Raw genomic sequence first — 12,019 nt, forward strand, 5'->3', positions numbered from 1 at the left:
GAGGGGGCCCAAGGGGAATATGACTCCTTTAAATAAATAAACATACTCTCAAAAATAACCCTACCATGAGAAATATTCATTGCAGTAAAATGTGACAACTTGCCCTGGAATAAATGCACACAATGAAACATGCACATTTTTATTGAAATTAGTCAAATCGCTGGATTCTCGAACTGCTTGTTGACAAAAATAATGAATTTGCTTTTGAAAAAGTGTCCCATGTACAAACAGATACAAAGACTGATTTCATGTACAAAAGTCGTTTTGGTTAATTGGAGATATTTAAAGTATTGATTGAGATGGTGGAATTTGCTTCTTTGTTTACCACTTACAAAAATGATACCCAATGAAGTTATCATTATAGTAAGCTTAACTGAACAGATGTAGTCGTCCACTTCAACACAAGAACAGTGAAGTGATTGTTCTCAATTACACCGTCAGAGAGGGAACGGAATTACGCGGCTATGAAAATGAGAATCAAAGAGACCTTCTTGACGTAGAGCCCAAACTAGCCAGAAACGGAATTAGTTTGCTTGAAATGCGTTTGGGAAAAAACGAATAAAATCAATAATAAGCATGATGGAAAATCCGACTGGAAATAACCAGAGATTTTCAGAGAGAGCGTCAATAAACAGTTAAACCAAGAAAGCTGCAGAATCTTGTTACAATCGTGGTGATGAGTTTTTACGCAATCATCGAGCAATAAAAAGAAATGGCAGCTAAGCATGCAACATAAATGAAAACCAATAAATGTGACCCCAATCGCTTTGCAAAATATTGCTTTTTGGCCCAACAATTTGTGATTAAGGGCTTCATTTGAACAGCACAATTCTTTATTAACTTCGTTATTTTGTGCTTTACATTTTACACATTACATGGCAAGGAAAGCTAAAGATTGAGGGCCCACTGTGAACACCCTCATATGAACACTTGTTATAATAGCATAGGAGCAACTTGAACTGAAAAGACTGAAATTCCCTCATCCCAAACTGTATTTATTGGCTGTCTGAAGACACAGTGCTGCTTTCCTCTCTCCTTTCTTTCCCTGCAGCGCTTATGCTGCACAAACACCAACATAAACAATCAAAAACAAGCCTTGCATAAAGGAGGAGAGAACAGCATTTCCCAGGTGTCACTCTTCTAAATGAGAATAGCGTTTCTGACGCAGAATATTTCTGTGTACTCGAAGGATGAACGATGATGACTGTGAGGACAGATACCCCGAGACGTTGCCCGTTCAGCATCAGGGGCCTGCCAGAGCTCTTGTGGATCTTCTAGCTCTTCACGATCCCTCCGTCGCCTTCGCTCACAAAGCGCTTACGCCCCTGCTTGCCACAAGAACACACATGGTGGGTAAATTCATGATGCAACCGTTTACTGGAAGAGACTTAGTTGGGAAAACAAAGGTGAGCTGTCTGACCTGGTTGGACAGGAATCTCTCAGCTGTTTAGTGATGACTGACTCCTGGAAGCAGAGGTCCACAAAGGTTTCCATAATGGATTGTGCATGAGGCACATCCAGGCTGATCTCTGGCAGCTCATTGTACACGCGCTCGAAGCCCTGTGTACAACACATGCAAAAGCAATAATGCTCTCACAAACCACTAAGGATGTACATGGCAATGTATACATGGTTTTTGGTACGGTACACATGATGACATGAAAGATTAACAGTAGCGGCAGGTGCGAGGAAGCACAGACGGTGATTTTGGGTGTCTGCAATGTTGCTCCCAAAGCAGCTCAAACTACCACTCCAACAGTAACATAACGAATTAACTAAACTGATTTTGCAGCAAAATATGATGAAAACAGAAGCAAATGTGTTACGTCAGATTGCAAATAACCGGGTGCTTTTCTCCAAGCTACCCAACTCTCTGGCTAAGCGGTGGTGCTTTTATATGCTGTCAATCATGTACATCACCCTTTCAATTATTGGACATTTGTTGTGAATTCCTGCCCAGTTGAGGGCTCAACCAATCACTAAATAGACAAGCTGGGCTTCCAGGCTGGACAAAAATACATTTTATATATATATATATACACATACTTCAAGCTTGAGTTGCTCAGATGGTAGGAACATTCCTCATTACATCATTTAGAGGGGTTTACTGGTTTTTACAGGTCTGGGACATGATTAAGTGCATGTTATTATTCATATTTAAATCACACTAAATTAAGGATTTAAATTGACAGATTTAATTAAAACATAAAAGAACTGGGGCACCTGGGTATCTCAGCGAGTATTGGCGCTGACTATCACACCTGGAGTCACGAGTTTGAATCCAGGGCGTGTTGAGTGACTCCAGCCAGGTTTCCTTAGCAACCAAATTGGCCTGGTTGCTAGGGAGGGTCACATGGGGTAACCTCCTCATGGTCACTATAATGTGCTTCTCGCTCTCGGTGGGGCGTGTGGTGAGTTGTGTGTGGATGCTGCGGAGAATAGCGTGAAGCCTCCACACGCGCTACGTCTCCATGGCAACGCGCTCAAGGAGTCTCGTTATAAGATGCGAGTATTGACGCTGACTATCACACCTGGAGTCGCGAGTTTGAAACCAGGGCGTGCCGAGTGACTCCAGCCAGGTCTCCTTAGCAACCAAATTGGCCCGGTTGCTAGGGAGGGTAGAGTCACATGGGGTATCCTCCTCGTGGTCGCTATAATGTGGTTCTCGCTCTCGGTGGGGCGTTTGGTGAGTTGTGGGCAGATGCTGCGGAGAATAGCATAAAGCCTCCACACGTGCTACGTCTCCGTAGCAACGCGCTCAACAAATCACGTGATAAGATGCGCGGATTGAGGCGAGTCACTACGCCACCGCGAGGACTTAGAGCGCATTGACAATTGGGCATTCCAAAATGAGGAGAACAGAACTAGGGCTGGGTATTGATACAGTTTTCCCGATTCGATTTGGTTCCGATATCGATTCATATGGGTACCTTTCCGTTACAAATGCCAATTTAGCTTACATATGAAGTAAATTCTCTCTCAGCTAATGCTCTTGATTATCAAGGGATTTTCTATCCTTCTAGGTACAATTCCAAACTGATCATTTTACAAATAATATTTTCATTTGTTTATCATACTGGTCACATTTTAGGGTTTGAAAAAATCAGTGTATTCCATCAATAAATGTAACAAGTGCTAAATCGGTACTGTCGCTTTAAGACTACCGGCATCAGCCAATGAGCTCATATGAACAAGAGAGGATGCATTTCTTTTGAGGATCTGTGCTCTGCGTCATTAGAATTAAATGTTTCTCTTTTGGTGTTTTAAACAACAACAACAACAACAACTGACTAAAGAACAGAATGGATATCAAAAGAAACATTCAATGACAAACGGATTGCGTGGATCTCGTCTTTGGACACGCAGAACAAGTAAAAGCAAACTTTGACTCTAAACTCATCGTGAAAGGATCTCGCTGCTGAACTCTTCGTCACTAATGACTATACTGCGCAAACACTAGTGAGTGAAATCTGAAAGTCTACAAGCCAATGGCTAATCGTTGACATTTATACTCACACAGTGCCAAATTAAGTAGCATATGCAAGTGATTTTACTCACTTTGTCGAGGGTTGCCGTATTGAGTAAAAGATTGATCTTCAGATATAAGACTCGATATCAAGATCATTCAAACAAAGATTGCATCGGAAAAGAGATTTTACCCAGTCCTAGAACATTGGTAGAGATTTATTTGACTCATTATTTTATGATTAGATCATAGAAAAAGTCCCTTTAAAAAAAAATTTGAAAACTCTCTGTAGTGTTGCTCATTCTCAAAATTAAGTATACATTTTCCAAGAAAAAGTTGTCCCCCAGCACGCACCACATCAGTAAAAAAACTAATTGTGCAAACCCTGTTCATCTGGTCCAGAGTGATTAGGCCAGTTTGCCAAAAAGCCTTCAGGAGCTTGACCATCATCTGTAAGGCCGTGTCACCTGTAGACTCTAGTACCATCACCACAGCCTACACCCCACAACAAGAGAAACAAGTCACTTGCAGTCTTTATATGGCAGAATTTTATTTCAAGTATTAATCACAGTATTTAAATATCCCAGCATACCTCATAGACCAGTTCATGATGGAAGTGTGGCACTTCTAGATCTCGCAAACAGTGCTCGGCTTCAGACAGCTCACCTGAAACCAGGTACTCTTTCAGCAACAGGTTCATCTGTAACAAAGACAACCAAAAACCTACTGTTATCTGTCACATCTGGGTGGCAAAGGGTGAGAACATCCAAAATAGTGTCTGTGTCGCTATTAAATACACTTAATAAGCAAGATATTACCAGTAATTGATTTTACTGTCGTCCATAAGAGGACAAGAGATCAGACAGAAGCCAAAAGGACCACATACACACTATATAGCTCATATCCTCAGGAGGTTTATGAACCGTCAGGCCCCTCACCTCTTTGATGAGATGTTTGACAGGCCTCTGGCCGCCGCCAACGCCCCACACATTATCAAGCCGCATGATCTTCGTCTTCATGGAGAGCAGAACGGATGCTCGGTCCAGTGCGGCTCTAACACAATCATGAGATGATGTACACACAACAATAATCAAGATATGTGCAAAAAAACGGAAACGGGAAGAAAGGGTAAGACGGCGAGTCAGAAACGGATAATAAAGAACACACGTCTAAAGAGGGACAATTTGGTTGCTTAGGAGTCCTGGCTGGAGTCACTCAGCACATCCTGGAGTCGTGAGTTTGAATCCAGGGTGTGTTGAGTGACTCCAGTCAGGTCTCCTAAGCAACCAAATTGGCCCGGTTGCTAGGGAGGGTAGAGTCACATGGGGTAACCAAATTGGTCCGGTTGCTAGGGAGGGTAGAGTCACATGGGGTAACCTCCTCGTGGTGGTGATTAGTGGTTCTCTCAATGGGGCGTGTGGTGAGTTGTGTGTGGATCGTGGAGAGTAGCATGGGCCTCCACATGCCGTGAGTCTCCGCGGTGTCATGCACAACGAGTCACGTGATCAGATGCGCCGATTGACGGTCTCAGAAGCGGAGGCAACGGAGACTCGTCCTCCGCCACCAGGATTGAGGCGAGTAACCGCGCCACCACGAGGACTTACTAAGTAGTGGGAATTGGGCATTCCACATTGGGAGGATTTTAATTTTTTTTTTATTTAAATTTATGTTTGAGTTAAAGCTATTTATGTTCATGTTTTGGTTGTTGAGCAAACAATTTAGTTATTTTCAGTGCACCTTCCATTCACACTTGTTTGTTTGGAAGCTGCCACTGAAGTTGTTTGTTTCGCGAATTCACATAAATCAAAAGTCTTGCGAATCACTGAAAAACTTGTAACGTGTGTGTGTGTGTGTGTGAATGGGTGTGTGTGTGAATGGGTGAATGTGTGTGTGAATGGGTGTGTGTGTGTGAATGGGTGAGTGTGTGTATGGGACACCGTGTAAAGCACTTTGAATACCGCTAATGTTAAACACAACTAATATTTTCTGGACTTTCTGCCTACTGACATTTCTGGGAAAGAAAGATGTTTTTTTTTTTTCAATGTTTTGTCAGTGGAGCGATCCAAAACACTAAAACAACAGTACAGCCCACTGAACAGACAGCAAGCCTCGTCGTCATTCCCATAACAGGACAGCACTACAGTGAATAAGGTCTACAGCTATAAGACTATCAAACATCAAGCTCACCTGGCATGGTCACAATCCACCTTGCCTTTGTAACAGTCGAGGAAATTCATGGGTAAAGCGTGGTCAGCAATGGCACGAGCAATAAACTGCCCAAGCATCTGAGGAAGAGGAGGAAACCAATTTTACAATCCCTTCTTAATAAGAGAGTTGAGAAAAAGATGTTTTTAAACGGTCTCTGAATTAATCTCAAGTAGCAATCAAGGAGTAATTCAGCAAGACACTGAACCCCAAGTTGCTCCCAATGGCGGGCTATGGTTCTATCATCACATTCCCAGTGGGTCAGACGTTTACAAACACTTTCTAAGAATTTGGTTTCATTGCCAAAAAGTTTTGGGGATCCTTCCACAAGCGTCTCACAATAAGTTGCTGGAATCAGACAGAACTGGTGTAACCGAGTCAGGATGGAGGCCTCCTTTCTCACACACGCTTTTTTAGTTCTATCAGATTGATGTCAGGGCTTTGTGATGGCCACTCCAATATCTTGACTTTGTTGTCCTTAGTCCAGTTTGCCACAACTTTGGAGGTGTGCTTGGGGTCATTGTCCATTTGGAAGACCCATTTGCGACCGAGCTTTAACTTCCTGTCTGATGTCTTGAGATGTTGCTTCAATATATCCACATAATGTTCCTTCCTCATGATGTCATCATCTATTTAGTGAAGTGCACCAGTCCCTCCTGCAGCACCCCCACAACATTATGCTGCACCCCCATGCTTCACGATTGGGATGGTGTTCTTCGGCTCGCAAGCCTCACCCTTTTCTCTCCTAGCATAATGATGGTCATTTTGGCCAAACAGTTCAATTCTTCTTTCATCAGACCAGAGGACATTTCTCCAAAAAGTAAGATCTTTGTCCCCATGTGCTCTTGCAAACTGTAGTCTGGCTTTTTTTATGGTGGTTTTGGAGCAGCGGCTTCTTCCTTGCTGAGAAGCCTTTCAGGTGATGTCGATATAGGACTGGTTTTGCTGTGGATATAGATACTCGTCCACCTGTTTCCTCCAGCATCTTCACAAGGTCCTTTGCTGTTGTTCTGGGATTGATTTGCACTTTTCAAACCAAACTATGTTCATCTCTAGGAGACAGAATGTGTCTCCTTCCTGAGCGGTATGATGGCTGTGTGGTCACATGGTGTTTATACAGATGAACGTGGCACCTTCAGATGTTTGGAAAATGCTCCCAAGTATGATCCAGACTTGTGGAGGTCCACAATTTTTTTCTGAGGTCTTGGATGATTTCTTTTGATTTTCCCATGATGTCAAGCAAAGAGGTGCTGAGTTTGAAGATAGGCCTTAAAATACGTCAACAGGTACACCTCCAGTTCAGTACACCTCCTATCAGAAGCTAATTGTCTAAAGGCTTGATATCATTTTCTGGGATTTTCTAAGCTGCTTAAAAGGCACAGTTAACTTGCATGTAAACTTCTGACCCACTGGAATTGTGATTATAGTCAATTAAAAGTGAAACAATCGGTCTGTAAACCATTGTTGGAAAAATTACTCATGCATGTACAAAGTAGATGTCCTAAACCACTATTAAATCTGTGGAGTGGTTAAAGAAATTAGTTTTAATCACTTCAACCTAAGTGTTTTCTTCTAGTTAACACTTTTAGTTCCTTTTTAAAGAAATAAAATAAAAACCGTTGGGTTGTTTGGACTACACTCGTAATCAATTATATGTGCCTAATAGACACGGACAGTTTGGATTTACACTGGAATTGGGATTTCTTTTTGACTCTTGTCATGTCTGCCCTACCTGTGGGGCTTCTGGTGTATCCAGGATGAGGTCTGGCAGCTCTTTAAGCATTTTGTCAAATGCACGTGCCATGTCATTCTCAGACAGAACTTTCCCAGACAGGTCCGAGAGAAGCCGTGATGTGAGCTCCCTGTGGCTGGCTTTGCCTTCCAGAGACAGAGACACAGCCAGAGAGGAGAACTCGTATCTGTTATGTCCCAGGTTCAGCTCTTTGAGTAACATCTACCGGGCAGAGATGGAAACGGAGATAAGCTCACAAACAATAAATTAAAAGCAACTCATCAGTTTCAGATAACAGTCACGGTAAACTTCTGCACTGACTAATTAATCTTACATCAACTTTGATGATAGACAGTGAAGGACAAATTGTAAACTATTAATGGGAACAGAACATCTAGCATTCATTGGGTCTAAAATGTTTTCCTCCACATTACACTACAAAACAAAGGTTATTTGGCATGTAGTTGTGTTAGGTATAAGCCACAGCTTAGTTAAAGCTCACCTCCACTTCTTTGGTGTCTCCGTGCTCAAAGTACTCCTGCACAATGGGGTTGATGGTCTTCTCAAGTTCTTTCTCATCTAGCTCAGGTACTACTGTGGCATATACGGTGTCTCCCTGATAAACAAACAAGAGTCTGGCACTAGAAAAACACCTTTAATGAGAAGAGAACAGGGGAAAATAGGCTAAATGTTCTACATTTCTAAATTCTCAGGGTAAAAGATTAATTGGCATAAAGGAACCAATTTAGTGAGTTCATTTGGATCCATTATACTGGGTAACAAATTATTATTATTATTATTATTATTATTGGTTCCTGGGTAGTAAGTGTTATTATGTCTCAAAAGTATAGATAATAGCTATTATTCCCCACAAACTTTGCTTTTGTGACCAGGACAGTGATTTCCAGAACATTCCAGATAGGATTCATATACTTGGAGTAACTTCTAGAACTTTCCAGTAATATAAATATTAGTATAAATACAGGGACCTTAAGCCCACCAGTTCAGTTTAGTTCCAGCTGCCTAAGTGGATACATATCAAGACCTTGCTGGACGCCTTGAAGTATGACGAGTATGGCTGGGAGGTCATTGGAGACTTCAAAATGGTGGCCATTCCTGATGGGTCTCCAAGGCGGTTTTAACCAAGTTTCCCTGCTGTCTTTGCTATTGGGACAGCAGGGACACCAAGGTGCACTACCACAGGTGGGAATGGCCACAGTGGACAGAGTTCTCTGTGTGGAGGAACAACGTCAAGTGGGAGCCGCTGGTGGACCCCCGGAAGGTGCTGATGCCACCACTGCACATCAAATTGGGCCTTATGAAACAATTTTTCAGAGCTCTAGATAAGGAGTCGGCAGACTTCAAGTACCTTCAAGACTCTTGCCTAAGCTGTCTAAGGCAAAGGTCAAAGCCGGTGTCTTCGTCGGACCACAGATAAAGAAGATCCTGGAGTGCAATTAATTCCCCAAGAAGCTCACTAGTAAGGAGAAAGAGGCCTGGAACAGCTTTATCGCAGTGGTTTGGGCTTCCTGTCAATCACAAGGCTGAAAACTACGTGGAGCTGGTTGAGACTCTGGTGAAGAACTATGGCACAATGTACTGTAGGATGTCCATATCCTTGATGCTCATCTTGATAAATTCAAGGAGAACATGGGAGCGTACTCGGAGGAGCAAGGCAAGCGCTTCCATCAGGATATACTAAACTTTGAACGCCGCTACCAAGGACAGTATAGCGAGAACATGATGGGAGACTACATTTGGGGGCTGATTCGTGAAAGTGATTTACAGTATAATCGTAAATCTCGAAAAACGACTCACTCCTAAACCTTTTGAAGTCATTTTTTTATTACTTTACAGAACATTTAAATTTAATGTGGGGAAGTGGTCATCGCAAAATTTGTCTCTATGAGGCAATGTTTTCAAAATTCCAGATTTCCAAGAATCATCCTGTCAGAGTTTACTTAAATTCCAGTAGAAATTCCAATAAATATTTCAAGCAGTTTGAGATGTTAAAGGAAAAGTTTACCCAAACAAAAAGATCACTCTCTCATCATTTACTCACCATTATGCCAACTTACCTCTCTGATTGATTTATGCCCTCTTTGGAGCCTGAAAGTGTTGGTGCCCATTAACTTGACATGTTATGTCAAATCAGTCTTTTGAATGTTGAAGGGAAGGTCTTCTTTAGCATTGTTGCTCAAAGGATGACAACATACCTGAAACAGAACAATTTGGTTGACACTTCGATACAGAAAGCTGGTAATCCAGGCTTTTCGGCATGCTTAGAACATACAAGCATGATATGGCATCAAATCCAGACTGCAAAGAGGGAAGGAAGAGATCTGCACATCTTATTCCTGGACCTAGCGAATGCTTTTGGATCTGTCCCCCAATGTCTTCTCTGGACAGACTTTGAGTTCTTCCATGTGCCAATGACCATCCCACACCTGGTCAGAAACTACTTTAAAGATCTGCAATTCTGCCTCACTACAACAGTGTACACAACATCATGGCAATCATTGGAAGTGGGAATAAATGGCAGGGTGCGCCATCTCCAATCTAGCCTTCACCATGGCAATGGAATTGATCATGCAAGCCTCCAAATGGGTCGTAGGAGGAGAATATCTGCAGTCTAGACAGCGACTACCTCCCAAGCGCCTACATGGATGATATGACCACCCTGACCTCAACCATCGCATGTACCAAACGTCTACTGTCAAAGCTTCATGCCAACATAACGTGGGCACGGATGAAGTTCAAACCCAGCAAGTCCAGAAGCATATCCATTGTTGGAGGGAAACTCATAGACCAGAATCCACATTGATGAAACAACCATCCCGACAGTATTGGAGATGCCAGTCAAGAGCTTAGAGAGATGGTACAACACAAGCTTCAAGGACTCAGACCAGAATGACCAACTGAGGGAAGAAACTATCCAAGGCCTTGTTAGCATAGGCAAGACCTTTGCTTCATGGTAAGTTGAAACTGTGGTGTCTGCAGTTCAGATTGCTGTCCCGTCTGATGTGGCCTATAAGAGTCTACGAGGTCCCCATTACCAAATTCGAGAAGCTGGAGATGACAGTCAAATCATACATCAAGAAGTGGCTTGGACTCCCGCATTGCCTCCGCAATATCGGCTTGTATGGGAACGGTGCTCTGGAATTGCCTATTTCTAGCCTCACTGAAGAGTACAAATGCACCAAAGTGAGGCTGGACCTGATCGAGTCTCAAGACGCTATGATACACGCGGAGACTCCCAGACTGGCAACTGGGAGGAAGTGGACCCCGTCTGAAGACGTACAGCAAGCAAAATTTGCTCTCAGGCATAGAGACATCGTAGGAGAGGTGCAGCAGGGAAGAGGGGGTTTTGGACTCGGGGCAAGACCCCCCACATGGCACAAGGCGACAGTCACCCAGAGAAGAAAGCTGGTAGTAGCCGAGGTCCGGCAGCCGGAGGCGGCAGAGACATGCATAAAGGCAAATTCGCAGTCCAAACAGGGCCAATGGACTAACTGGGAAAACCTGGAGCATCGTAAGCTCACCTGGAAGGATCTTTGGGAGATAAGTAGACTTCATCATTTGAGCCACCTACGATGTCCTTCCCACACCCAAGAATCTAAACCAGTGGGTTGTTGAAGATCCATCATGTCCTCTCTGTCAAACACCAGCAATGCTAAGGCACATCCTAGCCGGCTACAAAACCAGTCTTTCCTAAGACCGTTACACCTGGAGGCACAACCAGGCCCTGAGACAGCTGGCGATTACCCTAGAGGGAAGGAGAACTACTACCAATGCCCTCTCTCCCCAATACCTGTATTCTCCAAAACCACCACCTTCATAAGAGCAGGATAACTTCCAGTGAAGCCAACTGCAAGAAGGGAATCGACCCTCCTGGAGGCTGCCCAGGACTGGAAAATACCGGTTGATCTAGATCAGAAGCTCATCTTTCCGCCTGAGATAATTACAACTAATCTCAGACCGGACCTGTTCTTGTGGTCCACCTTAAAACGGCATAAGGGTGAGTTAATGATCATACAATCATTAACATTCACACACATGTGAATAAAGATTTCTGCCAAAGCCACTCGTTTGTGCAAGCAATAATCATTTAGTTTGATTATCGAAGGTACAAATACACATTTCGAAGTTCAAAAAAGCAAAGATGCCATGATAAATTCTCTCCTCCCACACCTCGACCACACACATACACAGCGCCCCCCAGTGGACTCAATTGTAACTGCGAGATGTGGTGAGAGTTTCAGAGGGAAAACGGTGTAATTCAGCGCAGCTCACGGCAGAGGAATGAATTAATTTATGATATTTGAGTAGTGTTATTAATACTCGAGTAGCTGGTGCAGAATAAGTACTCCATTACTGGAGTACTCTTGCACATCCCCACTTTGAAATGGAAAGCGCCTTCGATTACATCTGGGCAAAATATTCTAAATTGGCAACTATAAAACGCTTCCACCATCTCTTCAATGGTTTTGGTGCACGCGTGCTTGAACAGCCGACATCAGTTACGTATAAATGTGTATAAGTAGCTTAAGACTAAAGGTCTTTCAGGGCCTTTCAGATGATGGAAAACAAAACTATGACATATGTTCCAGAAAATA

At 43.1% G+C, this 12,019-nt stretch overlaps 1 protein-coding gene across 1 annotated transcript in view; it reads right to left on the bottom strand.

The window, feature by feature from the left end:
* The window catches only part of pdcd4a (programmed cell death 4a), a 30,028-nt gene that overhangs the window by 1,343 nt on the left and 16,666 nt on the right, over positions 1-12,019 (bottom strand). The window contains exons 5-12 of the mRNA XM_052137315.1: positions 7,906-8,019; positions 7,404-7,625; positions 5,654-5,751; positions 4,405-4,519; positions 4,059-4,166; positions 3,851-3,961; positions 1,420-1,560; positions 1-1,325 (exon numbers count right to left, since the gene is read on the bottom strand). The exon at positions 1-1,325 is cut by the window's left edge and continues 1,343 nt beyond it. Of these exons, the coding sequence (XP_051993275.1) occupies positions 1,275-1,325; positions 1,420-1,560; positions 3,851-3,961; positions 4,059-4,166; positions 4,405-4,519; positions 5,654-5,751; positions 7,404-7,625; positions 7,906-8,019 (960 nt within the window). The 3' untranslated portion in view covers positions 1-1,274. The remainder of the gene's footprint in view (positions 1,326-1,419; positions 1,561-3,850; positions 3,962-4,058; positions 4,167-4,404; positions 4,520-5,653; positions 5,752-7,403; positions 7,626-7,905; positions 8,020-12,019) is intronic.

Source organism: Xyrauchen texanus, chromosome 11 (assembly GCF_025860055.1).
Source record: "Xyrauchen texanus isolate HMW12.3.18 chromosome 11, RBS_HiC_50CHRs, whole genome shotgun sequence".
Lineage (NCBI taxonomy): Eukaryota > Metazoa > Chordata > Actinopteri > Cypriniformes > Catostomidae > Xyrauchen > Xyrauchen texanus.